The 27581-nt window shown below is 47.9% G+C and overlaps 1 protein-coding gene across 4 annotated transcripts in view; it reads right to left on the minus strand.

Annotated features, from left to right (window-relative positions):
* Positions 1-583: 583 nt before the first annotated feature.
* Positions 584-27581, minus strand: part of FAM189A2 (family with sequence similarity 189 member A2) — a 53139-nt gene continuing 26141 nt past the window's right edge. For 2 of the 4 annotated variants that reach the window (XM_045580138.1, XM_036433847.2), the window contains 9 exons: positions 23211-23321; positions 19798-19926; positions 18072-18179; positions 17815-17948; positions 9968-10097; positions 9715-9793; positions 7272-7424; positions 4367-4659; positions 584-1494 (listed from right to left, as the gene is read on the minus strand). In XM_045580138.1, the coding sequence (XP_045436094.1) occupies positions 1294-1494; positions 4367-4659; positions 7272-7424; positions 9715-9793; positions 9968-10097; positions 17815-17948; positions 18072-18179; positions 19798-19926; positions 23211-23321 (1338 nt within the window). In that variant the 3' untranslated portion in view covers positions 584-1293. Of the gene's footprint in view, positions 1495-4366; positions 4790-7271; positions 7425-9714; positions 9794-9967; positions 10098-17814; positions 17949-18071; positions 18180-19797; positions 19927-23210; positions 23322-27581 lie in introns of all 4 variants that reach the window. The other 2 variants (XM_045580140.1, XM_045580139.1) reach the window with 2 other exon arrangements.

The following is a 27581-nucleotide window of genomic DNA, read 5'->3' on the forward strand; positions in this document are numbered from 1 at the left end:
GAGCACAGGCATCCTTGTCCAACTCCTCACCTCCTGGAGCCCATATCCTGACCTAAACTGGCCTCCGCTATGCCTGGTGATCTCTTGAGATGTAAATTAAATCTGTTACTCCTGTTGAAAGCTTTCCCATGGAACCTCATGTTAGCATAAAGCCCAGCTTGAGCTCCTCCCCTCACTCAGGGCTGCTTCCACAGCAGCCGCTAGTGCCGGAGGCCTTTGCCTGGGCTGTTCCCTCTGCCTGGAACACCCTTCCCTGCTCCTCATAGTCAGGTCCAGTTTAAATGCCATTTCCGCAAAGATGCCTTCTCCAACTGCCTCCTTCCTTCTTAGCACTAATGCCCGATCTGTAATCACTTTACTGATTTATTGCCCTCAGTCCCACCACAAGGCAATGCCATGAAGCTGTTCGGCCAGGCGCCCACTGAATGCATAAAGGACATGTTGTCATGAATGGGGATCGGGTGCGTTGGAGACAAAACTGGCCTGGTGGCCCGCCCAAACCTGACCACCACTGCCCCGCATCTCCGTAAGGTTGGGTGTGGCCCCGTCCGCACACACAAACGTGGTACACCGAGTCCAGAGGTCCAAAGTGAACGTTTTATTCTCAATTCTGCCTTAGCCATCTCTAGTTCTGCAAGCATGAATAAATGGAATCAACATTTCGGAATACTCCCCCTAAATGTCTGTCATTACAATTTGTCACTGAAAAAGTTCCCCGTTTTTCCTAAGGGGAGTGACTGCAGGGCGATCTACGCAGGGACTTGATGATGGGAGCATGGGGGCTGATCATCCGTGCTTCATGCCAGCCCGGCTGGCGTGGCTCCGTGGTTGAGCGTCGGCCTAGGAACCGGGAAGTCACCGTTCGCTTCCCGGTCAGGGCACATGGCTGGGTTGCAGGCGATCCCCAGTGGGTGCGTGCCAATTCCTCTCTCACGGAGCAGTGTGTGGCCGCAGAGTCTATCGACAGCAGCCCAGAGACCTGCCCCCAGCGACAGGGCTGGACGAGGAAGAGAGCCACTAGGTGGTGTGTGGGCGAGGACTCATTAACCTACTCCGGGGAGGGTCCGGCAGGGGGGAGGATTGCTGCCTTCACAGCCTCCAATCTGATGCACCCAACCCCCAATAGGCCTGAAGAACCCTCGGCCAGCAGACAGGTGAGCCGCCGTAGAGCGAGGACGGGTGTCCTCTGAAGGGCCCCCCTTTCAGAGCAGTTCCCAGAGGGGGGACCCCAACCCCCACCCTGGACGCTGCACGGTGAGGAGGGGATCCTTCCTTCCTTCCGGTCCCCGAGGTTCACAGGACGGTCTCGCGAATGACGCCGATGAGGCTGTGTGGCCGCTCGGCCGCCCGCCGCGGCCGCCTCTCCACTCGGGGCCTCCCGGCCGCCACGAAGGTGCTCAGGTCCCCGCAGCTCCGCAGGTGCAGCACGCCGGGCTGTCTCCGCGAGGGCGGCAGCTGGGCCCGGAGCGGGCTGGGCTGCAGGGGGGCCATGATCTTTGGGAGAAGGAAGAGGGTGGGGAGAGGTTACGCTTCACCAGAGGCCCTGGGTCTGCCTCCTACGTCCGTCCATGTGACGTTTAGTTGCCTTGAGAAAGAAAGGAGGGCGTTCTCCCAAAGTGGAACCCACGTGGAATTCCAGAGAGGCTTACCATAGTGCCTCTTTCCTAAAGTTTCTAGCACATTCCCCAGATGTCCTATGGTTTCAAAGGTAGCCCTGCCTCACTTCTCTGACTCAGCTATTGCAATGTCTTGCTTTATACCCGGGGTCGGCAAACTGCAGCTCTTGAGCCACATGCGGCTCTTTGGCCCCTTGAGTGTGGCTCTTCCACAAAATACCAGGGCCTGGGCCAGTCTACTTTGAAGAAATGGCTTTAGAAGAAGTTTAAGTTTAAAACGTTGACTCTCCAAAGAAACTTCAATCATTGTACTGTTGATATTTGGCTCTGTTGACTAATGAGTTTGCCGACCACTGCTTTATAATGAACACTGGTCATCACTTTCCCCAATTTCGCTTTGGCCTCCTGGGGGCCTGCACATCACAGGAAGGGGCGGGAGCCTGTCAGAGACATGGGTTCCCAGCTCCCCGCACACGTGAGTGAGGAGTGCGGCTCAAGCATCTGTACTTGCAACAAGAACCCAGGCGACACCAAGGGACTCACACATTTGGTGACTATGATTTGGCCTTGCAGGCAGGTGATGTGCTTACAAAATGTCAACCAAAACCAATGATGCTTCTAACTGATCAAATAGCCCCTCAATAAACAGCATAACAACCAATCCAGTTTATTTGTAAAAACTCTTCAAGAACGTTTCTACTGCTGACATCATAATATGACTATTTTGTAAAAATGACAAAAACATGATAAATTCCTCACCCAACTGGGATGGATGAGGAGAGAGCTGTCCAGTACATGAAAAGTCTGTGACACTGCACAGTCCGTCTATGACCCACAATACTGTCAGTGCCCTGGGAGAAGCCGGTGCTTTGTTACCACCCATGTCATAGAACAATCATTGGGATGACGTTTTGTTTAGTTTGTACCTTTCAGAACTGTGTTTTACTCTCACCCAAGGACGAGATTTTTAAAACTAATTTCAAGAGAGACAGGTGAGAGAGAACATCGATTGGTTGCCTTCCATACAGGGATTGAACCCACAACCTAGTTATATGCCCTGAATGGGAATCAAACCCACAGCCTTTGGTGCACAGGACAGCGCTCCAACCGAGCCATCCGGCCAGGGCCCATTGTGAGACTTTAAGGTCATTAAAAAGTTAACCCCCCAAAGAGTTATCAGATTTGCTAACATTCTATGATTCTGTATTTAAGGCCTGTCTTGCTTCCTAAGTAAGAAGAAAATTCCAACATTCATAACTATTGTTACGTGAAGTTAGTTAGGAGAAGTGGTTTTGAATTGGTGAAACTTACAGTGGATCTAAAAATGTGTTCTAATAACGTAGAGAAAGTGAAAATGTGCAAGAGCTGGGACGGCTCCAGTAGATGGCCCAGGTCTATTCCAATAGTCCCAGCGCCTGAACTTTGACCCAGGCCCAGTGAATGTTGTGGCGACAGCACCTGCTGTCCTTCCCCCCTCAGTGATGTCCCAGAGAGCAAGCCTGTGCGGAAGGTCCAGACCACCTCTGTGGCAGATGCTCCGGCTCTTGCCTCACCAGAGCTCGGCAGCCTTCCAGGGACTCCAAATGCTCGCTCCTGCTTAGTGGGCCACTGAGACCGCACAGAGGAAAGGAGGCAGGGACTCCCGGACGGAAATGTCTCCCCAACGTGGGCTACTGCCTAGAGCCTGACCCAGGGCCACGGGCCAACCGCTCTTTCAGAAAGCAGACAAGAGGGACCCTGGCTCATGCACCTCTTCCTGCGAGGAATCAAATTGCTCCTGTGCTCCTAAGGGACTGCAGAGACTCTGCCTGTGGCTTCTGTTAGAAGCGACCAGGAGATAGAATGGGGGAACAGAAAGGACAGTGAGAAGGGGATTGGGTCAAACTGCCTTGGAATTTCACCCGGGATCCTGGTGCTGGTAATGACCTGAGCTCTGTGGCCAGGAAGTGTCTGCTGGCACTAGATGCACGCAGCCAGGTAACAGGGCTGCCTTCGCCACCACCCCACGTACCCAGAGCAGTGCAGAAAACGCCCCCAAGGTGACGGCTTTTAAAAGAAGGTCGGTAATGGAAGATGTGGCCCAGCCCCAGTTCTCATCAGAAAGCAAGGCCCCTCCTTCAGGAACACAGGAGCAGGACCATCTCATGCAGCCCTCCCTGACACCGAAGAGGATGGTTCACACGCCACCTGTATCTTCTCCCTGTGGCTTCCCCTCGGCGGATTGCCTGGTAGGTTTTAACCTCTGGAAAGAAGGGTGTGTGTGTTCCATTCGGTTCTGTCGGCTTGGATATCTTGCCAAACATTTCACAGGAATGGGAACAGCTCTCAGAATCATGCCTGTATTAAAATTCAGGCATGTCCGTCGTGGCCAATGGGCTGAGAAAACATGCCGCATGCAGGGACACTTTCAACACAGGGAGCCAACTGCTGCATGTGCCCCCCACTGCCCACGCCCCCTGCTTTTGGCCCCAAGCTGCAGCCGTGGCTTTTTCCAGGCGCCCAATCCCAGAAAAAAACGGTTCCTCTTCCTTCGGGCCAAGAAGGCTGGGGAGAGTCACCCCGCCTGAAAAGAAAGTGCTCCGGCTTCCTCTCCACTCACCCTTCCCCCCAATCCACCACTTCCGGACCACATTTCCCCTGATACAGCGACCGTGAACTTACGGTGCCTGGGGCAGGAACTCGGAGAGGCCGTTTAGGCTGCTGTGGAAACAAGTGATGTGACTCAGACCGGATCACAGCATTAAAACTACCTGCTCCAGGAAGCTGGCACTCGTGATGGCCTCCTCCATGTGCTCCTCGTCAGACTTCAGCACCGACTTGATGTTCTCCACGAGCTCGTGGATGTCGGGCGTCATGGCGCAGGAGGACTGCTCCAGGAACCGGGCCACCAGCAGCTTGGTGTCCATGTAGGACTTGTAGTCGATCAGGGACTGCGGCCTGCACCTGGCCGCCCTGGGCCGCACGCCCCTCCGCAGGGTCACCGCGGCCAGCTCCGGCCTCCCCTCCGTCTGGGTGGCGGCTTCGCAGCTGAGCACGGGCGCGGCTGTGGGCAGACAAACACACGGGCCCGTTGGCCACGGCCCTGCGGACACGCGCCTGCGTGGGAGACAGCACGGGCCGCTGGAGTCGGCGCGGGAAGCACGTGACGGATGCCAACAGCCATGCGCGTCTTGCTTTTCGTTTTGCAAAAGGAAACACACACACACACACACACACACACACACACACACACACACACAAAACCAACAGCTATGACATGAGCTTATTTCCCGATGTCGTTCCAACAGGATGTGTCCGCGACCCGTTTCATTGTGCCACGGGAAACACTGCCCCTGCGGTAAAGACAGGCGATCGAGATGGGCATCCCAAGTACAAACCACAGCGGAGCAGCGGGGTCATGGGTGATGGCCGATGTCTGGGATGGGTGGGCAAGCGGACAAAGCGTGGCTGGCTGATGGAGGAACGTTCAAGGGGGAGGATGAAGGAGCCGCTGAGAGGCAGGGGCTGAGGGGAGACAAGACTCGTGGGATGAGGGGAAGGCTCTGTGCACGGGGACTGTACCTTTGTCCTAACCATCCGCCAGGGCACTGCACGGACTCGGTATCAGTGCTCGCACCGGGGCAGAGGGCAGCACTTTACGGCTCACGGTTACAGAAAGAGAGATCTAAGTGCAGGAAAACCAGGTCGTTCCAGATGTCAGCAGTGGGCCTGGAAAACCCACCGCAGGCTCTCACTTCCACAACTACCTGCTTCAGCGAGAAGGAAGGGTGCAGGGCACAGCGGCGCCTCAGGCGGGTGAAGGGGGATGCAGGCCTGGCTCCCGCGTGCTCAGAAGCCGGCCAGCAGCCTTCGGTGCACGCGGCCCTGGAGGTTCCAGTCTGCAAAGGTCTGCTAAGCAGGATCTGAGAGTCAGTGAGGAAAGGAAGCAGAGGGTGGGAGAGCAGGTGGAGGGCAGGGAGCACCCTCGTCCTCTGGAGAACGCAGCCATGAGGATCTGCAAACGGTGGTGAACAGAGAGCGGTCCTCCTGGGCCGTCACAGGCATGTCACGGAACCGGGACCTCCCAGGAGCACTCCCTACGAACACTCGGGTGTGAGGACCGGGACCACACCAGTCCCCTGAAGGCAACCTGGTCCCACAGGTAAACACGGGTCCTCATCACCCCGGCAGCGCTGCAGCATGGGAAGGGATTCTGGAAAGACCTCTCTGAGCTGTGCAGACAGCAATGTTCCCGTTGAAGCCGGCGGGTGACCAGCAAGAGTCCTCAGCTTGCCAGGGAGGGCAGCGATGGCAGTGAAGTGGGGCCTGGGAGCGGAGGGCCGGCTGCCCGCCTGCTGGGGTGGCAGCGGCATTCAGGAGCGTGGGGGAGGGCGGGGAGGTGGCGGGCCTCTTGGTGAGAGGACAGGAGAGGAGTGCTTTCTGGTTCCCACACAGTCAGTGGAGACTGGGGCCCACAGCACAGGCCGTCAGAGGGACAGGAGTGGGATGAAGGGGCGGTCCAGGCCCGGAGAAGGCGAGGTGAGAGCAGGAAAGCGAAGGCACTGGTGAGAACAGGTCACCGAGAAGAGCCGGTGCACACAGGATTACAGTTTTTCATTTTCTTCCTTTCGTCCCTTTATTTATTTATTTATTTTACAATTTTCTACACTGAAGACATATTTGGAGATGTTCAGGCATTCATATATTCAAATAATATCTAGACACAAACAAACTCAAAACAGAGAGGGAGGGGATGAAGTGTTTCACTCTAATCCAAAGTTCTTAAAACAAGGTGGGATTTAAATAATACAATCATTCGTACTCAGCAAAAAGACAACTAATATTAAATTATAGAAAAGGGAATACAAACAAGACCTCCCTCTGACTTCTCCTGAGAGAGAATATGTATTCCCACACGATCGCGAGAACGTAGAGATCAGAGAGAGGCTGGCGTTATTTCCTTCATGTAGTACCTAGCACAGCGTTGTCTGCAACCAAATGCTTTTGATGACAATGATTTAAGAAGAAAAACACCCTTGCCCGCCAGTGTGGCTCAGTGGTTGAGCATCAACTTAGGAACCAGGAGGTCAGGGTTCCATTCCCAGTCAGGGCACAGGCCCCGATTTTGGGCTCGATCCCCAGTAAGGGCCATGCAGGAGGTCATGGATCAATGATTCTCATCATTGATGTTTCCATCTCTCTCCCCCTCTCCCTTCCTCTCTGAAATCAATAAAAATATATTTTAAAAAAATAAAATAGCCGAAACCGGTTTGGCTCAGTGGATAGAGCATTGGACTGCAGACTGAAAGGTCCCAGGTTTGATTCCAGTCAAGGGCATGTATCTTGGTTGTGGGCACATCCCCAGTAAGGGGGTGTGCAAGAGGCAGCTGATGGATGATTCTCTCATCGATGTTTCTAACTCTCTATCCCTCTCTCTTCCTCTCTGTAAAAAAAAAAAAAAATCAATAAAATATATTAAAAATATAAAATAAAATAAAAACACCCCACCAGCTTAAAAGATGGGGGCAGACGTATATCCCTAATGTGCATGTAAAATATCTTACTTTCTCAAGGCATCTCTTGAACTGCAGGGCCCAGGGTGGCCGGAGCCACCTGCCTGCTCATGGCCCCTGGAGGTAAGTACGGGCTCTGCGGGAGCCTGGGGGGCGGCCTCACCTCGCTCTGCAGAAGGATGGAACACAGGGTCGCTCTTTGACCTTCTCATCGTGGGATGGCGGGCACTCGGGCTCCTCCCGGGACGTGGTGGGTCTGCGTTGGCAACGGAAGTGGATGCGCCTTCTTCTCCAGGTGTGCTAGGAATGTTCCCACCTAAGTTTGTTTTTTTTTTTTAAAGAGAAACAAAAATTATTTTTCCAGCTGCAGCCCTCAGAAATTTGGGCAGGAAACACCTGTGAGCCCAAACCTGCTGGGGCAAGAGCCACACGGTTGACAACATTTGCTTAGGCGGCCGGCCCGAGAAGTTTGCTTCCCGGCACTGTGGGAAACGCTGCCTCTCCGAACCCCCACGCCAGGCCTCAGACAAACAGAACCTTCACCTCCAAACAGTGAAGCCCTGCCAGAGTGTCAGCTTTTCCTAAAGGGGCTTAGTATCTTCTCCGGTGACACATCCTGGTGAGAGAGAGGGTGTGCATTACCGCACGATCGCCTTGGCATGGGAGAGCTCCGAGCCGTCTCATACCGTTCGGGACAGGCTTGTTGGTGGAAAATAATGCCTGCACAGGTGAGGGGCTGCCCTGTAAGCTGCAGACCAAGTGCAGGCAGAGGGGTATCTGCAGGGTGGGCCATGGAACTTCTGTTGAGCCAAATTAAAGAGCCAGTAGCCACTAAATGCATCCGTGAAACCACTCTGGAATCGGGTGACTTCTGCTCGGGGAAATAAAAATCACATCATTTGTGAGCCTAAGCTGGGGCTGGGGAACATTTTTAAGAAGTGAAATAATGGGGGAACATATTTGACAATGATAGATCTGATAAGGGTTAATATGTATAAGGAACTCATACAACTTAACACAAGGAAGATAGCAATCCAATTAAAAAATGGGCAAAGGACCTAAATAGACACTTCTCCAAAGGGGACATACAGATGGCCAAGAGACATATGAAAACATGCTCAAAGTCACTGATCATCAGCGAAACGCAAATTAAAACGACAATGAGATATCACCTCACACCTGTCAGAATGGCTACCATCAACAAATCAACAAAGGACAGTTGATGAGGATGCGGAGAAAAAGTAATCCTCATGCACTGCTGGTGGGAATGCAGACTGGGGCAGCCACTGTGGAGAACAGTATGGAGTTTCCTCAAAAAATTAAATATGGAACTTCCATTTGAACCCATGATCCTACTTCTAGGAATATATCCTAAGAAACCCAAAATACCAATCAGAAAGAATGTATGCACCTCTATATGCATAGCAGCACAATTTACAATAGCTAAGATCTGGAAACAGTCCAAGGACCCATTAGTACATGAGTGGATAAAAAAGCTGTGGTATATTTACACCATGGAACACTATGCAACAGTAAAATAGAAGGGCCTCTTACTCTCTGAGACAGCATGGAGGGACCTGGAGAGTACTATGCTAAGCGAAATAAGCTAGTCAGAGGAAGACAAGAATCACATGGTCTCAATAATAGGTGGAATCTAATGAACAAAATAAATTGAAGTACAAAATAGATCCAGAGAAATAGAACCATGGAACAGACTGTGGGATCTCAGAGGGAAGACGGAGGTGGATGGGAAGAGATCAACCAAAGAAGGTGTATGCATATATCATAACCCTTGGACACAGACAACAGGGAGGTAAATGCCTGGGGCAGGGGGCAAGGGTGAGCTAGAAGAGGTCAATGAAGGAAATGGGGGGGGGGGGGGGAGACATATGCAATACTTTCAACAATAAAGATTTTAAAAAAGAAACAAGAAATGGAAGAATTACAAACATACTCAGGAAACAAGAAATGGAAGAATTACAAACATACTCAGGAAACATGAGACAGAAGGTGAACAGGTCAGAAACCCAACTCCAAATGGCACTGCTGAAAAACCACCTCTGCCTATAAGAGCTAAAAGCTGATCCATTATTTATCACCATGTGCAATTTTGTCCTGGTGGACAATTTTCTGGGACACTTAAAACCCCTCCAAAGAGAGAAAGCTGCAGCAATGTCCCCTTAAATTACAAAGATAAATACAAACCGACTCTACTACTTACTGAAGGACTGGGGATCAAAAATCTCTGCCTGTGACGGCAGCATGACCTGAGCATGATCTCACAGCAAATCACCCTGGTAAGAAATGAAACGCTCCTTTTCTCTTCAAAAACATCTCATTTTTAACAGAAGAAAATAAAATTCTTAGGTTGGAAAACACAGGAATGCCAAATTAAACTCTAATGTATTTCACAGGTCCCTGAGAATAGTCTGACAACTCCTAACAGATTCTAGGGATATCTGTATTTCCGGTCAATGTTATCTCCCACTTGCAAAGGCCGTATCTCCAAGAATATCTGACCTCCAACAAATACCAGAGAGATCATTATTTTATCATGTTTTAACTTACTACCTCACGGGTGTGGGCAGTGACCGTGTGTGCATTACCTTGAGTCACTGGCACGCCGATCAGTTCCATCGGGCTGGTGGCAGCCTCTGAACCCTCTGATATTTGGAATGAAGACGTCTGCATCACAAGAAAAAGAGAGGAATATTGGTTGATACTCAACTCAAGCATCATCTGGGCCCAGGGAGCTTAAAAAGAATCTGCTGAGCAAAAGATCTCCCATTGCTCTCTGTACCCAACGCGGCTTTTCCTACTTGCGGTCAACACGCCAAAGCAAACCCGCATGGACAGTACCTGCTCCCGGTCTGTCTCGTTCACCACAGCTTCGTACGGAGGCGGGGGGTCCAGAGGACAGAACACCTCCACGCCTTTGATTCTCGCTCCATATATGTGCGGCAGCGGGATCACGTCAGGACCGACCATCCTGAGAAAAGCATGTTGGCATCAAGAAGCACGTTCTGCACACAGGCCAGCTGACCCGGCGGCTCCCGCACGCTGGCCTTAGCCCCTGGATGCTTATCCTTAGGCAAGTGGCAACGCATTGTGTGCAATACCATTGCTCCTTTAAAATCCATGAGGCAAAAAACAAACAGCAATCCCTGAGACAGAGAGCAGATGAGTGGTGGCCAGGGGCTGGGGGGAGAACGGAGTGGGAGTGGTCGGTGGATGGATATAGAACTCCTTGGAGGTGAAAAAAAAAAATGCTTTAGAACTAGATGGAGATGATGTTGCACGTGAATGTACTAAGTGCCACTGAATTGTACATTTCCAACTGGTTAATGTCACCTCAATTAAAGACAAAATTAGAAACACGGAGAAACTCAATTATTTCTGACACGGCACCATTCTTACCTGGGTTTCCCTAATGTCTGAATCATGGGAGACACTCACGACTTGTTAAATATATTTGAAAGGACACATTTTTTAAATAAAGCGCACCACATCAGAGCTGAGACAAAGCAGCACACAGCGGAGGGAGCAGAGCGCCCCCTCCTGAAGGTGGCCGAGCACCGAGCACTGATGGGGCGCCTGCTGCATGCCGGGCACTGTGCATAGTGTCCTGTGGGTGAGGGATCTTTGACAGCAGAAAACAAATGCAAAAACCCCACAAGCTTTCCTGCCAGTGTGCACAGAACACCACACACACACACACCCCTATGTAACAAAGAACCTACATTTTAAAATAACACTTAAAAAACTGAGCTACCAAGCAAAATAGAGGCAGACTCATAGACAAAGAACAGGCAGACAGCTCTTGTTGGCAGTGGCGGGCAGGAGGGAGAGAGGATTGAGCAAAAAAGAATAAAAAGAGAGAACTCGGGACATGGACAACACTGTGGTGAGGGCAGGGGTTATGGGTAGAGGTGGAAGAGGGGATAAATAATGAAAATATTAAAATATTAAAAAGAAAAAAATATTAAATTAAATAATAGTTAAAAATATATGGAAATTTGTACCTTTTAAAAAATATCTTTAAGTTGATTTCAAAGAGGAAGGGAGAAGGAGAGAGAGAAACATCAACGATAAGAGAGAATCATTGGTTGGCTGCCTCCTGCACGCCCCACACTGGTGATCAAGCCCACAACCCAGGCCTGTACCCTGATTGGGAATCAAACCTTGACTTCTTGATTCATAAGTCAACGTTCAACCACTGAACCATGCCAGCCGAGCTGAAGTTTGTACCTTTGAATGAAACTCCCAGTTATAAAATAAGTCCTGGGGATGTAATGTACAGCATGGTGATTATAGTTAATAGTACTGAATTGTATTTGAAAGTTGCTAAGACAGTAGGTCTTAAAAATTCTCAAGGATGCATCAGCTAACCAAACCTATTGTGGAGACCATTTGCCATATATATAAATGGCAAATCACTATGTCTCACACCTGAAATTGTATCCAATTTCAATTGTACCTCACTTTTTAAAAACAGAGAGAAGACCCCAAAAACCTATATTCAACCCATGGAGTATTGGAGGATGAAAAAAAAAAAAATAGGTAACAGCAAAGTTTAACATCTGTTCTTGAAACGCAAACACGGACACACGCTGAGGAAACGAAGGAGAGGACGCGCTCTGGAGCCTTGAGCGCCGGCACTGCTGCCGGGAAAGGTGCTCTCTGGAGGTCACGGCCGGGGCCCATTTTCAAAAGTGCAGCGGGTAGAGGAAAAGAAGTTGAAAAAGATGTAATGTCCTTTATCCCTGACAGTTCAACTTATGGAAACCTGGGATGTAGAAGAATGAGACTTCTGCAGCCTGAATTAAAATAAAATAAAAATAATAAAATAATAAAATAATAAAATAAAATAAAGCAGAAATCTCTCCCCTTTTCCCCTTGATCTTTGTTCGGAAGGAAGACTTGCCATCCCTGCTTGACACCGGATTGCATGGATAGCGCAGCTCAGTATGTAGCACATGCTGTGTCTAAAGAGAGGCACCAGCCTGGAAGGTCTCTCCGAGGGGCATTGTGGGGGGGGGGGGGAGAGGTTCCTGGGAAAGTTACCAAGGAAGGGAGATCAGATTCTCCCTCCGAGCAGGACCTGCCACAATTCCTCCCCAACGCTCCAGCGCAGCTGAAGCTGTTCCACAGCTACAAACGCCGAGCAGGACCTGACTGCCGATGCTCTCCGGACCGATGCGCACGGTGACCTGTTTACTCCATGGGCCTGGGCACCCCCTCCTGTCCTCTCCTCACGCCCTAACCCCAACCTCATGAGCTGTCTTCTAGCCCTTACAAACGTCTCTCCTCAGCCAGCTCTGCAGCGTGTCCTCACTGCTGGGCCCCCGCCTGGAAAGTGAGGCCCTGTCTGTCTGCCTGTCTGTCTGTCAGCGCTGGTGGTCCTTGTTTTATATTCCCAGCCCAGTGGCTACCACTATAGACATTCACAGAGAAGAAAGGGCTTCCATTTTAGACCCTAAACTACTTTTATTTTCTACAAGAAGAAAACTGACAGAGAAGAAGGGACGTACTTTATCTAAACTGACAAAAACGAAAGCAGGAATGGCCTCTCTGGTTGTTATTAAAAGGGCCAGGAAAGCCTCCTTTTGATGGGAGATGCTGCTACAGCGGATGCAGAAGGAAAGTCCCCTTCCTCGCAGGCGGCTTTTCTGCATTGATTCCCGTTTCCCTCTGTGGGTAACTAGGATCTGTGTGGGGGGAACGGGTCTGCTCTCTCCTGACAGGTTTCTTCCTGATCCTTCCTGGCTTCCACCGGGAGAGATTTCCAAGCATGGCTGGCCCCAGCCTCCCCTCTGGGAGTTCTGCTCTAATGGGGGGCGGGAAAGGCGGGGAGTAGAGAGGGGAGGGGAGTTCTGCTCTAATGGGGGGGAGGGTAGAGAGGGGGCATAGTTCTGCTCTATTTGGGGGAGGGGCACAAGGCAGCTGCAGGCTGTCAGTGCCTCCCCTCGCCCAGTGCACAGCGGGACTGAGGACTCCGCCAAAGGAACCGGTGCCTTTTGGCTGAAAGGAAACCCTGTTATATCTGGGAAAGATGATCAGATTTTCACTAAGAATGAGTGTCTTTAGAAAACTGCTGCCTGATAAGGCAGAGGCAAGATGAAGGGCTAAATGTTCCTTAAGAGCAAGGAGCATGCCAAGAACATTCTAAACAGAGCGACTAACAGGGACAGAGTGCAGTGGAAGCTTCTCACTTCTGGAAGCTGTTTTATGGCCACGTTCTTGTTACAAGCCTCTCAGCGGCCCGTGACCACGCGGGCGGAGGAAGGGACTGGAGCTCGGAAATGGCAGAGGAGCCACCCAGGGTCACCCCTTCAGGAGACTCCGGAGCCTGGGCTCTTCCAAGTTCATCCCAGAGTCTCCAGGAAACCTTCTCTGCTTCGTGCTCCTGAGCCCTGAAGGTGAACAGGGAACCCAAGCAGATCGTGCAGAACATGATCCTACCAATAGGCCTCGAGAATGCATCCGAGGGGGACACAGCAACTGATATAACCTTGACCAAAGCCTGACTGTCCTCTGTGCCCTGGGCAAGCTGCGTGCACCTTTTCCTGGGCACACGGTGGGAGCGCTGCTGCCCCTGGAGTGGGGAGCCAGGCAAGGGTACCCTGCCCAGCAGCCGAGCCCTGGGTCAGCCTGAGGGTGGGTTTGGAATCTCATTAAGAAAGCAAATGGCCCAGCTGGTGTAGCACAGTGGTTAAGTGTCGACCTATGAACCAGGAAGTCACCGTTCGATTCCCCATCAGGCCACATACCCGGGTTGCAGATTCAATGTCCAGTAGCGGGTGTACAGGAGGCAGCCAGTTGATGATTTTCATCATTGATGTTTCTCTCTCTCTCCCTCTCCCTTCCTCTCTCTGAAATCAATAAAAACATGTGTGTATATATATATATATATATATATATATATATATATATATAAATTTTTTATTTTAAAGAAAACAAATAGGTGGGCTTTGTCTTCGATTTTAAGAAATGCCCAGGTCCACCCACCTGTCTCTCCCCCACTTCTTTAATGTTCTCCAGCAGGTGACATCCAGGTCCATGTTCCCAAAATACAGGGTGTCACAAAAACATATACTGTATTTTTCGGACCATAAGACGCACTTTTTTTCCCCCAGAAGTGGGGGGAAAAAGTCCCTGCATCTTATGGTCCAAATATAGCCTACACATATACTTTAAAAAAAAAGTTTTTTTACTTGCCCAGCTCTGTGTGGTCTCTGTGTGCTTGCCCGGCTCTAGAATGGTTCTAAATGCTGCTGTTTACTTTACAGGGTTGATTACATGTGTTTATGACTGTGATGTTGGGTTTTAATGCACATAAAATATTTTAGGACACTATTTGTTTCAGAATCTTTTTTTCTTCATTTCCCTTCTCTAAAAACTGGTGCGTCTTATGGTCCGGAGCGTCTTATGGTCCGAAAAATACGGTATGTGCACTTTGAATAATTATAAAGTCAGTGTTAAACTACATCTTTTTTTCAAAACTGAGCCATCTGCTGTTAAATGAGTACATTTTGGGGGGGCACCCTGTAGTCTAGAGTCTCCTTTCTGACCCCTAGCCCCAGCCCGTTTCTGAGAACGGGGACGCCCCGGGGTAGTGGCGCTGGGGCACAGCCCCCTCCCAGACGGCACATCGATTCACTAGGTAGATGGCCGGCGCTTGGACAGCAGCCCGGACTGCAGTGGGGCCTCTGTTTATGACAGTAACCTGAGAAGCCCTTTCTCAAGGAGACACCAATGCATGTTGTATTTATAGAAGTTAAATAAATAAGCCTCTTCGGAGAGGTCACAACACCTAACAGGAAATGGGGAGCCTCGACTGTGTGAAAACACTTAACACAACTGGTCATGGAAATTTTTAAATAACATTCATCAATATTTTGCCTGCCTGCTTACAAGAAAAGTTACCAATTGGGGCTAAACATCTAGCATCTACAAAGTTGATTTATACTGAGAATCTAGCAAAGTTGATCAAACTTAAAAATATCTCGGAGAGCATATGTATAGAGAGGTGAATAAATTTAGCCATTTTAAAAAAAGGAAGTGGGCTGACCGCTGAGATGGCGGGATTTCGGAAATGGGAGCGTCTTCCCGTGGAGATGTGCTCTAGGCTCCAGGCACATGGTGCGGGCCCAGCAGTGTCTTCTTCCTCACCAGCCTGTTTTGCTTGAACCTCCTCCCCCTACGTTCCTTCCAGAAAGTTCTGAATAGCAATGCCCTTGATGTGAAGTGTGCCTGTCTTCTTCCAAACTACATTTGGCCAGGGGCTGTCTCGGGACTCAAAGGGACAGATCCAGAGATGCATGTATACCCTCCTCCAAGAGTGGCAATGCCTACCCTGCTCACATGACTGTGGAGGAGCAGGGGGGAGGACAGAAAGAAAGGGAGGAGAAGAGAGGGGAGGGGAGGAGGGGGGCTGCCCCACAGGCATACCTCCAAACCCAAGCCCACATGAGTCACTCTCTCTTTCTGCTGCTACAGGAAACTAAATCTGTCTGTGGCCACTTCTTGGGTCAACCCAGCGCTCACCCATGGCCTCAAGGGCCAAGGAAGTCTTCTGAAGAGGGCTTTTCTCGCCCACACCATGAAACGCCAGGCAGCTTACCCTCCCATGAGCCCTCTGCAAGCAACCTGAGATTGGGCTCAGCTTTTAGCAAATGTGACCTAACGTGCACAAAGAATACGGGTTTTGTGGCTGTCTCTATGGCCCCTATAATTCTGGGCTCATTTCCTAAGAGACTAAGGAGGCTGTCTTGGCCCCTGAAGCTTCAAGGGTTCAGTTCCTCGGGCCACCCCAGCCCATCTGACCCGCTAGCATCCTCCTGCTCTGGCTCAGTGGTCATCTCTACCTCCACCTAGGTAGGTGGCCAGGCAGGGGTCTGGGGGTGGGGTTTAGGTGTAACTCTAACACAGGAAGAGAGCATGAACAGCATCTGGAGTTAGCTCCCCTTGGCGGCCTGTTCCAGGGTCACGTTTGGCTGCCTCAAGCACTAGAAAATGGATTTCCAAAAACCATGCCTGGCACCAAATGTGACAACCTTCCACCTGTACTTCAGAGATTAAAAATTTAAAATTCTTGGACCTCTGACTATCAAGCTACAGACACTCATCTTTCTGTAGAATTCAGAGCTTCTCTTTGGAAGCTCAAATATATTTTGTTTATCCTCTAAGTTCAGCTTAAGATCACCTTGTCCAGGACGCCAACCCTGACCCGCTGACTCTTCAAGCTCCCTGTGGCCCACCAGGGCAGGGTCCTTCCTCCTCGGGCATGTAAATCCTCTCCTCTGAGCGCCACTTCCTGGGTCCTAAGCACACGCACTCTGCAGGGCCTGGGCTGTGAGCTCCTCCGTATGCAGAGGGAGTGGATCTCACTCATTTTGGATCTCAATAACTCAGCACAGTGATTAGTTAGTAAGCCACAGAATGAATTAAATGTTTGTTGAATAAAGTCATTTCTTAGAGAGTTACAATTCTAGCACCTGGTAACAATCAGAGGAAGGGTTACAGCATTTCATTCTTTAAATAATAATTCCTGAGAGTTAAGAAACAGATAATCAGCTCTAGCTGGTTTGGCTCAGTGGGTACAACAGGGTCAGTCTGTGGACCGAAGTTTCCCAGGTCAAGGGCACATACCTGGGTTGCAGGCTCCTCCCCAGCCCGGGCCCCAGTCGGGTTGTGTGCAAAAGGCAACCAACGTGTTTCTCTCACATTGATATTTCTGTCTTTCCCTCTCTCTTCCATTATCTAAAAATCAATGGAAAAATATCCTGGGGTGAGGAGATATATATATATATATATATATATATATATATATATATGAAGAGAAAAAGGAAACAATCAAATTTGGAGCTAGAATTTGAAAACGACAGTAAGCCTAGTGTCTATTTTTTTTTCTAGACCAGAGAGAATTGATTAATAATTCATCACTTTTTAATGGCTGGGAAGAACTGCATGATTTGGGGACCTGCTGATGGTGTTATAATGAACATCAATTTGGCCTAACTGAGCGCGTTTCCAAGGCAACGCAGCTCTCAATCATGTCAAATTACAGCCGTTATCTCCCTGGGTGTCAGTTTTCCTGGGAAGCTAATTGAAATTGAAAAAGTATATCCTTAGGTCAAGGTCTGACTTTTCTTTGGTTTCATGCAGTTTATGAGAGAGAGAGAGAGAGAGAGAGAGAGAGAGAGAGAGAGAGAGAGAGAGAGAGAGAGAGAGAGAGAGAGAGAGAGAGAGAGAGAGAATGTGTGTGTGTGTCAAGGTCTGACTTTTCTTTGGTTTCATGCAGTTTATGAGAGAGGGAGAGGGAGAGGGAGAGGGAGAGGGAGAGGGAGAGGGAGAGGGAGAGGGAGACGGAGAGGGAGAAACGGAGAGGGAGGGAGGGAGGGAGGGAGGGAGGGAGGGAGGGAGGGAGGGGGAGAGAGAGAGAGAGGAGAGAGAGAGAGAGAGAGAGAGAGAGAGAGAGAGAGAGGAGAGAGAGGAGAGAGAGAGAGGAGAGAGAAACGGAGAGGGAGAGGGAGAAAGGGAGAGGGAGAGGGAGAAAGGGAAAGGGAAAGGGAGAGAGAGAGAAAATTTTTAAATCCCCCAAATAGCACAACCTGTCCAGATTTAGGAGAAAAGTCCAGAGCTCCAGTCCTCAAAACTAAGAGCACCCCCCAGAGAGCCGGGTGAGGTGGGGCTTAGGGACGGACCTGCGGTTCATCCGGGGCGTGCACGAGTAAAACGTGGCGAAATAGGAGGGGGGAGGCACCGGCGGCACGAAGTCGTCGGGGTCTGGGATGCGTCCCTGCTCTTCCACCTCCTCGGCGGAAATCTGGGATTCATCCTAGCGAAACAACACCGCATTAGTCAGCAGCCTGCACCCCGAGAGGAGGCTCGGGGAGAGAAGCAATCTGCCCAGGAAAGTTCCGCAGAACCACAGCGGCGGTGCCACCGCACAGGGACTTACGCTGCAGGACCTCCTGGCCGCAAAGATCTGGACGTAGCGAAGGGCAGCGGCCACCAAGCAGACAGTGGTGGTCAGGGCGTTCAAGGCACACAGCGCAAAGAGGACTTTCTAGGACAAGGAAACAGAGAGTCCTTGAAAGCAGATGACCAGGTGCAATATAAACACGTGTAAAAAGAATGAATAACACTGTCCCCATAGGAGAATTCTCATTAGAAAATTCATGAAAAGAAATTACACAGTAAAGGCCCCCCAAAATGCTGGTGATGCCCAGCCAGGTGGCCCAGTGGGTTGGAGCATCCTACACCCAGAACGTTCTGGGTTCGATTTCCCAGTTGGGGCACATACCTAGGTGGCGGGTTTTATCCCCAGTAGGGATGGGTACAGAGGAAACCAATTGATGTTTCTCTCTCTCTTTTTCCCCTCTCTCTCTAAAATCAGTGAACATATCCTTGGGTGAGAATTTTTTAATGCTGTAATTATTGTGATTCACACAATGATTAAAATAATTTAAAAATGTATCTCAGGAGCTTCCTGTCCCAGAAAGACCAGATACTACACGATTTCCCTCTGCAAGCACCAGGACCCTGTCTGGAAACACTCCCTTCAGGAAAGCAGTGAGTTTCTCTTCTGAAGTTGGAGTTTCCAGTGGCATCAATTCCCAGCCTCCCCTTCCCACAGCCTTGCCCCTGGACAGCTTGCCGCTGCATCTGTGGCCGCTGCTTCTATTTCAGGAGCTGCTGGCAGCGCTGCCCAGGGCACACAACTAGGACAAGGGAGGGGGCAGGCCGCCCGGGTGTAAATAGGGCTTCTCTCCTCGGAGCATGCATCTCAGAATAGCAGCAAAGGCGATTCCAAGTTTTTGTTGCCACAGTCCTGGCTCCTCAGTGGGGCTTTCCCTACGCTAAGTCCTGGCTCAGGAAGTTTGGGGGTGACTCAGCCACCAAAACTCCAGAAGCCAAAGAAAGAAGCCGTTTTTACATCCTGCATAATCCAGAGAGCTGGCAGCTTCTTCCTCTGCCCAGAGATTCCTCCTCCCCCCAACACAAACTCCAAACAAAGTTCTAAGGAAAGAAAGCCATGAGTGGTAGCCAAACGCTAGTGCCTCCCAGCTCACCAACTGATCTTGTCACTCCCTGGGCTGATGGGCCTTAAGGCAGGACATCATTTTTTATCCAACCCCCTTATTAGGTTAATAACCTTTATTAAGATTAATTTTGTATTCGTCTTCAACTGGGTTCATTTGGTTTTAATCTCTTTTGCTTATTATATAATAGTTGTTCCCTATTAAACAAGAGGTAAGGTGCTTGAATTTCTCCTGTGTCTTCTGGCCAATATCTCTCCTAAGTGTATGTCCCAGAACAATAGCACTCAACAGCCCACAAGACTCACTTACACCTAGCTAGGAGCATCAGAACAATGGCAAATGGGCAAGCAATTTAAAGGGTTTGCTGAAAGCTACCTCATGTGTGTGTATGTGTGGGTGTGTATACTCCTTTACATTTTTTTACTATTTTATAATTCTTGAACACAAAGAAAGCCGTCCACACACAATGTAAGAGACACACAATAATATGTGACTCTGTGTTCCAGTCTCTGAGTCACCGATGAGGGGTTGTTCACATCTGTTTTCAGCAACACAATTATTTGAGGGCGATAACAAGTAACTTTGCTTTTTCGGGGCTCTATCGTGTTTTTATTGCTGGGATATGGAATTCGTCCAGAATACCTTAAGTAGAAGATGCACTGCGCTACAAGGCTGAACCGGGAAGAGCTTCAAGACATTTTCTTTGTCTGTGCATTTGGCTGGTTGAAATTCTTCACAACAAAAGCAAATCTTGCCTTCACCTAAGTCCACCTTAAGGGGAAAAAGGCAGAATAATAATTGCATCATTAATAAAAATAAAAAAAAATACACAGGCTACACCATGAGCACCAATCCTACAGAATGAGATAAGGCAGAGTTTCGGATCAGGCAGAGTCTGTATCAGTCAGGACAAGCTCTGGTATGCTGTGCTAACAACCAGCCCCCAATTTCCAGTGGCTTAACCAAACAAGGTTATTTCTTGAACATACCACATGTCCATTTAGGTCAGCAGGGGGCTCTGCTCATCAAATGAACTTAGAGACCCAGGTTGATAGAGTATCTACCATCTCAGGATTAATCATTGCTGTGCCAGAGAAATGGAGAACACAAGATAAATTGCACATTGGCGCTTAAAGTAGGGTTGTCAGATAAAATTGGAAGACACCCAGTTAAATTTGAAAAAAAATAATAGACCATTTTTTAGTATAAGTATGTCCCAAATATCACATGAGACATGTTTATAGTATACGCTATTGGCTGTTTATTTTACATACAAATTTAATTAATGTCCTGTCCGGTGTTTTCATTTGCTAAATCTGGTAACCCTAGCATAAATCTTCCTCTTGGCGATGACACTCAGCACTTTGCCTAATTTGTCCCCACCTAACTCCAAGAGGGAAAGGAAGCTCAGTTTACTGTGTGCCTGTAACAAGCAGATGGTACATTTTGGTGAACAGCAGCCCTAAACCCTGTGCACTCAAAGAGATCTCTTAGTTTACATCTTCAATGTTTTAATTATTTGAAGTGATAACTTCACTGATAAAAAAAAAAAAAAGTTTCTTATTGAATGAAGATTTTTACCCTCTAGCCACAGTAATAAATTTCATGATAGTTTTGAAAATTAGGAAAAATTTGACTAGTAAGCTAAAGGAAAAATTCTACTACTGGATTACACTTTTTATTTTTGTTTGGTTATAGTTTTTCTTTTTTTGCAAATTTATATACACACAAAATTTGCATACACAAATGTTAGGCATACCATTTGAGGAATGTTGAGTAAGGCATTTACCTGTGTAACCCAAACCCTATCAACACAGACAGCGTGACCATGAGAGTATGCCCCTTCCCCATCAATCCCCGCCCACACCCTTCTTAAGGCAACCAAGTGTTTGATTTTTTTCGACACAGATTAGTTTTGCCTCCTCCAAAACTCCATGGATTCCTTGTCCTGAAACCACATTGAAAGGGATGCATTATTATATCAAACACTGATGCCCGGATTTTAACGTAAATGCTGCCTGTGATACAAATAATTAACAGCCACAGTTACCTTGATGGACTCCATCATCTGTCCATTCATTCCCATTTGGTTTCTTTCCTTTCCTCGTTTGTCCACAGAGACGATCTCAGCAATGTCCTCACACCCAAGTTCACACCCCACCACACACACACACACACACACACACACACACACACACACAGGCACTGAGCTGTCTGTATGTGAATTCTTCCATTCTCACAATGTTGAAGATGCATCCTACATTCCTGCCTTCGAAGGGAAAACCACGGTGGCTATTCAGACAAGATTTCTCCAGGCTGAGTCTATGCGGGCTGGAACTTTCCTTTCCTCTTGGGGATCAGTGGCTGTCTCTTGGTCCCACTCCCATAATTAAATTCTGCAGGGAAATATTACTCTCAAAGGTCTTCCTCCTTTAAAGTCTCCAGCTGGGAGCTTCCTGTTTCAGTGCAGGCAGCACTGTTTAGTAGTAACAAACAGGCAGCGAACAGAGATGATACATTCTGTGCGTGTCTCCATTCTGCCCACGTACACAAGGCCTCTCCTCCCCACGCAGGACCCCAGCTCACTGTTTCCAACACCACACAGTATTTCTTGTGCTTCTGTAATTCTCAAGATCTTATCAAAGGATTATATCTCCCTCAGGTAAGACGTCATTTTATAAAGTCCTCTCTTCCCACAAGTCCATTCTTGATACAAGGCATTCCGCTAAGAGAGAAGCCAGGCCTATATGGGCTACACACACAGCTGCATTATTCACACAACGCCCGACATTCAAATATACAGAAACCTTTGGGGTGAGCCAGTGTGGACGGCAAAATTTTCCAGATGTATGAACGTTAATCCCTTTAAACAAGACTATTTGAAAGTTTAATCATTCTGCAAATAATAATGAATATCAATGACTATGCCCAGATGGAGAAACCCGAAGGCTCTGTGCAAAATGATTCTAGACAACCATGTTCTCCTGGTCCTGATCCTTCACCTCTCCTCTGCCCCAGGTTTCTAAAAACGTACCTAGCTTCTCCTCAATCTCTTTAACCTACCCACCTACCTTTCCCCAAGCCTAAGTGAACAACATTCATTCTTCAACCTTGACATTGGCTGTTAGCACTCCTTCCTCCCGCCATCAACCAGTACTGTGGTTCTCAGCCCTCGCTGCACATCAGAATCTTCTGGGAACTGACTAAAAAGTGGCAATGCATCTTTAGCAGCTAAGGAACTGCCAACTAAAGTAAGGAGGAGCTCTCACTTCAGTCCCAGGAGACTGGCAAAAAATGACAGACACTTGTTGCTGGAGGAGGGTCACTGGAGAAATGTGAGCGGAAGCGCTTTATTACAGGAACTGCTATATATTTTAAATTAAATGTATTTATTTAAGAAGATTTTTTTAAGAAGTTAGACATACATTTATTTCATAACCTGTGTGAGTGTGTGTGTGTGTGTGTGTGTGTGTGTGTGTGTTTACTCAAGAAAAATAAAACCAGACCCACAAAAAAATAACTATACAAAAATATTTTTGAAAAGTTCAGAGATGGTACAGGTCCACAACCTCTTATACTCAATTCTGAAACCTTGAAAGTTTCTCTTACAGCCGCTGTCCCAGATTGCACGAGGGTACTACAGAATAAATAGTCTATACGTCACATTTATCTTCTAAAAGTTGGGGGGAAAACTCTGAAATCTGAAACACCTTTGGCCTCCAAAGGTTGTAGGTGAAGGCCTGCTGACTTGTATTCTGATAATACCCATTTTTCCTCTTTAGATGAAAGCAGATAGATACTGACAGTCAATCTACCAGTCAACTAATGATGCACTGAATTACTGGGGTTTGGGATCCTGCTGGCTGGCTCCTGCCCAGAACAAAATAACTGACAGCCTGAGTGAAATAATGAGCAGACAGCTTCCTTTTACCAACGTCAGGTTTCACTTTAGGAGCTGCCTGGTGGATCCATGCTGCCAGCTAAACACCGGCACCCAATGGGAGCCGGACAGGCAGGGTCAGCCCGGTGCACGGTGGCGTTTCGGGACTGCTTACCAAGTCACACCTGGGCACGCTGGACACAAACTGGGCCCCTTGGCAGCCCAGGATGAACCCGGCTAGGTTTAAGAGGACACACACCACGGAGAGCAGCACAAAGAGGTTGACCTGAAATGGCAAGAAAATAGGCGGTTAGAAAAAGATGGCAGCTAGACACAGAGAGGGTTTTCTCTGAATAAAACAAACTCACCTTCTCTTCCTAGAAGAAGCATTATTTTTTAAAAGTCAGACCATGGTTTTAGTTTTAAAAACTTCCCCCTACTTTTTAGAATGCGTAAAATATGCTCAGGAATGCCAGTGCCTTTCAAATGTTCTCAATAATGTCATGTCCCTATTTCCTCCCCGCTCCCCTTTTCAGATAAGGGAGTTCTGCCCCTGTCTTTTATCTGTGCAATGCAATAAGCAATAGTGATGTTCTCCTTGAGCCGTTGTTATTTTTCCTGAGGTTTGCAGAATCAATGATAAGTAGACAAATGGAGAATTCTAGAATATAAATGGGACCCAGGGAAATCAAGAAGCTCAGAGCCATTATTAGCCAGAAACTGTAGTAGACACGTGAAAATAGAGATGAGCCCTTGCCCAGTTCTGTGTGACTCAGGCTTCACCTCTCCTGATAAGACTGGAATTTCCCTCTGTTGCCCCTCAATCCCTTCTCCCAATCAGCGGTCAGACAAAGCGGCACCAGTAACCACTGCTGTATCTACCACATCATCAGAGGCTTTTGAAAAGAAAGCACACCACTAATCTTCATGACTAAGGCTTAGCAGCAGCAGATATAGAATGGGTGAGAGTCCATCACCCAACGCTAGACCCAAAACTGCATCATTAAAATCTTAAGTCCAGCTCATCAAATGACTCCATTTAAAGAGTCAACAGGCAAGCCCCAGACTGGGAGAAAATATATCATGCCTATGTTGAACAAAGAATCTTTTCCAGAATATACTCATTACTCCTCAGCTTAAAACAGAAACCCAAAGTAAAAATTGGGCAGATGCTTTCTCCTTCCCCTACCCCTCCCTGCCCTAGGCATGTTGCCATTAGCTAAAACAAACAAACAAACAAAATTGGGCAAAAGGCTGGAATATGTATTTAACAAAAGAAGATAAACTGGCCAATAAGCGCATGAAAAGGTGTCAACATCATTAATGATCATAAATGCAAATTAAAACTATAATGAGATACCACTTTACACCAACAAGAATGGTTAAAATAAAAAAGGTGGACAACAGTTAAGTGTTGGTGAGAATGAGGAGCACACGGACACTCAGACATCTCCTGTCTGGGTATAAAACATACCACTGCTTTAGAAAACTGTATTTCAATTGCTTAGAAATTAAATATAAATCTCCCATGCAGAGGAATTCCAAATAATTGATGGGGATACTCTACCCTCAACTCCCTACACCATAAATGTGGACTGAAAAGGAACAAGGAGAAGTAACTTCCAGGGGAGAAACCTGACAAACACAGTATCGACCAGGTGACCAAGGTTAACATCACTAATACGTCCTGTTGGTGGTATGCACCCTTCACATGATACGATGAAAATGGTGTTCTACCTCTGTAGTCTTCCTCCCCAACATTCATGATAACCTCCGTCTGTTCATGAAAACAAACAGCCGACAATCTCAACTGAGGCATGTTTCTACCGAGTGCCTGACAAGGACTCCTCAAAACAGTGGAGAACATCGAAATCAAGGAAAGTCTAAGAAACTTTCTCAGACATGACAACAAATGTAACAAGGTGTCCTGGGTGGGATCCTGGACAGAGAAAGGACGTTAGGTATAAGCTAAGGAAACCTGGAGAGCATACATTTTAGTTGATAATGATGTATCAATATTGGCTCATTAATTGTGACTCATGAACTCATTCATTGTGTCAATAATAGGGAAAGCTGAAAAAGGGGGGTCATTGGTAACACTCTCAACTGTAAAGATTTAAAAAATAATAGGGGAGACTGGGTATTAAAATATAGAACCTCTCTGTACTATCTCTACAAAATTTCTGTAAATCTAAAACTATTCTAAAAATACAATTTTAATTTTTAAAAATATGACCTGCAATTTCACTCCTAAAAATAGACCAGAGAAATAAGTGCAACTGCCCACAAAAGGACTTACAGAAGCTATTTACAACACCTTTATTCATATTAGACCAAAAAAAATAAAAACCCAAATATCCAACAACAGGAGAATAGACAGTGGCATACTTCGAGCAATAACTTGAACCATAAAAATGGGGAATTCTGAGCAAAGTTATCTGAACACAACACAATGACACTGGGGAGGTGAGTGAGGACAGGACACCATGCTTTTCTGAAGTAGTTGAGCGAAAATGAATGTTTCTGATTGACCCCCCCCCCAGCACCATGGAAACCACAAAACATAATAAATCAGTCACTCAAAAGCCCAGATTCTGGCTGCTTAGAACCTGTTTGGGAGCTCACTCAGGCACTGACTTGGTTTGCCTGTGTGGCTTTAATCCTCAGATCCGAAGAGAACTTACTCCCGTGACACCTTACTCCCAGAAACTTGGCAGGCGTATCACCAACATTCAGACTGCTTCTGGCCGGCAAGCCAAGCACAGGCCCACTGCTGCACACAGAACCAGCTGTCTCCCTTTCCTCTCAGAGACGCTAAGTGTCAGATTTACTCAGGTTGTGCCTGTCCTGGAGTTAAAGTGTTTAAAATATGGGAACATTTATTTCCAATCACTTTTTCAATGGGAAAGGCTTCTTCCTCTCTCCACCAAAGACAGACACAAATCTTCATCAGTTAAAGAACAGTTTCAAAATGAGTCATTAATTCTGGTGAAAATGTACAGGTCTCAGAGGTTACTTCCCGTCTCCGTACGAGTGTGTGTGTGTGTGTGTGTGTGTGAGAGAGAGAGAGAGAGAGAGAGAGGGGGGGGGGGAAATTCTGTCCTACCAGGGCTCTTCGCCCTGATCTCTTGCAACTCCTCTTCCTCCCCTCCCCCACCTTTCATCTCCCAGGGCTCCCTTTCGGCTCATCACCCCTCATTTCTTAGGGAAAGTGACTTTTCTCATGAGCTAAGCAATCAGGGCGTAAGAAAAAAGGGGAGGTCCTTCACCTGTCTGGCTCTATAATTCCCCAACACAGCTTAGCTCTGCCATCCCTAAATTAACATGTTCTTGTCAGGAATGCGACTGCTACCAGGAGACTAATATCCGAATGGGAATCTTAAAGTAATCAAAGGATGACATGACACACCAGATCTGCTATACAAATCAGGTGGAAGGGTCAGGAATGTGGGCCGGTATGACCCTCAGGAATCGGCTGGCAGAAGGAAAGTTGGATTTGAAGATAAGGAAGAAAACAGAAAGTTAGGTTTAAACAAAACTGCTGATATATGCTTCTTAATACTCTCTTTACTCCATTATTCCTTTTCTCCTTTTCTTTGTACTTCTCTAATTTGTGTTCTGGTCTTGCTTCTGGCCTCTTCTCTGCTGTTAACTCAGCAGGTTAAAGAGTCAGACCTTATGATTCCCCAACAATGAAGATCACAGCTCTTGAGAACAACCTCCGAACATGTCTGCCATGAAGTCCTTCTCTCTCTGTATTCACAAGCTGTTCACACTGTATGTGAAGTCCAATACATACAATGGAATATTCTCCAGTCTTAAAAAGGAAGCACTGACTCATACTACAATGGGAATGCACCTTGGGAACAGTATGCTAAATGAAATAAGCCAGACACAGAGGAGGATTATACTTATACTAGAGGCTCAGTGTACGAAATTCATGCACTCGGGGGATGGAGGGTCCCTCAGTCCAGATTGTGAGAGGGCACAGGCCAGGCCAAGGGACCCCACCAATGCACAATTGGGACTGGAGAGAGATGCGGGAGGTTAGTCCAAGGGGAGGGATTGCAGAAGGGCTCCAGGGTGTGTCCGGCCTGCTCGCTCATTCCTGATGGGCTGGATCCCAGCAGCAAGTTAACCTTCCTGTCGGAGCGTCTGCCCCCTGGTGGTCAGTGCACATCATAGTGACTGGTCGACCAGTCGACTGCCCCCCTGGTGGTCAGTACACGTCACAGTTAGCGGTTGAGCGGCCTTAGCATATCATTGGCTTATTACGCTTTGATTGGTTGAATGGACGACTGGACACTTAGCATATTAGACTTTTATTATATAGGATGAGGTCAAATTCATAGAGACAAACAGTAGGATGGTAGTCAGTTGGGGAGGGGGGAAGGGAATTATTGCTGAATGGGTACAGAGATTTTATTGGGGATTATTCAAAAAATGAATAGTGGTGATAGCTATACAGCACTGTGAATACACATAATGCCACTGAACTGTACACTCAAAATGGCAAAAATGGTCATTTTTATTTTATGTGTATTTT

This window comes from Pipistrellus kuhlii, unplaced genomic scaffold, assembly GCF_014108245.1.
Source record: "Pipistrellus kuhlii isolate mPipKuh1 unplaced genomic scaffold, mPipKuh1.p scaffold_m20_p_12, whole genome shotgun sequence".
Classification (NCBI taxonomy): domain Eukaryota; kingdom Metazoa; phylum Chordata; class Mammalia; order Chiroptera; family Vespertilionidae; genus Pipistrellus; species Pipistrellus kuhlii.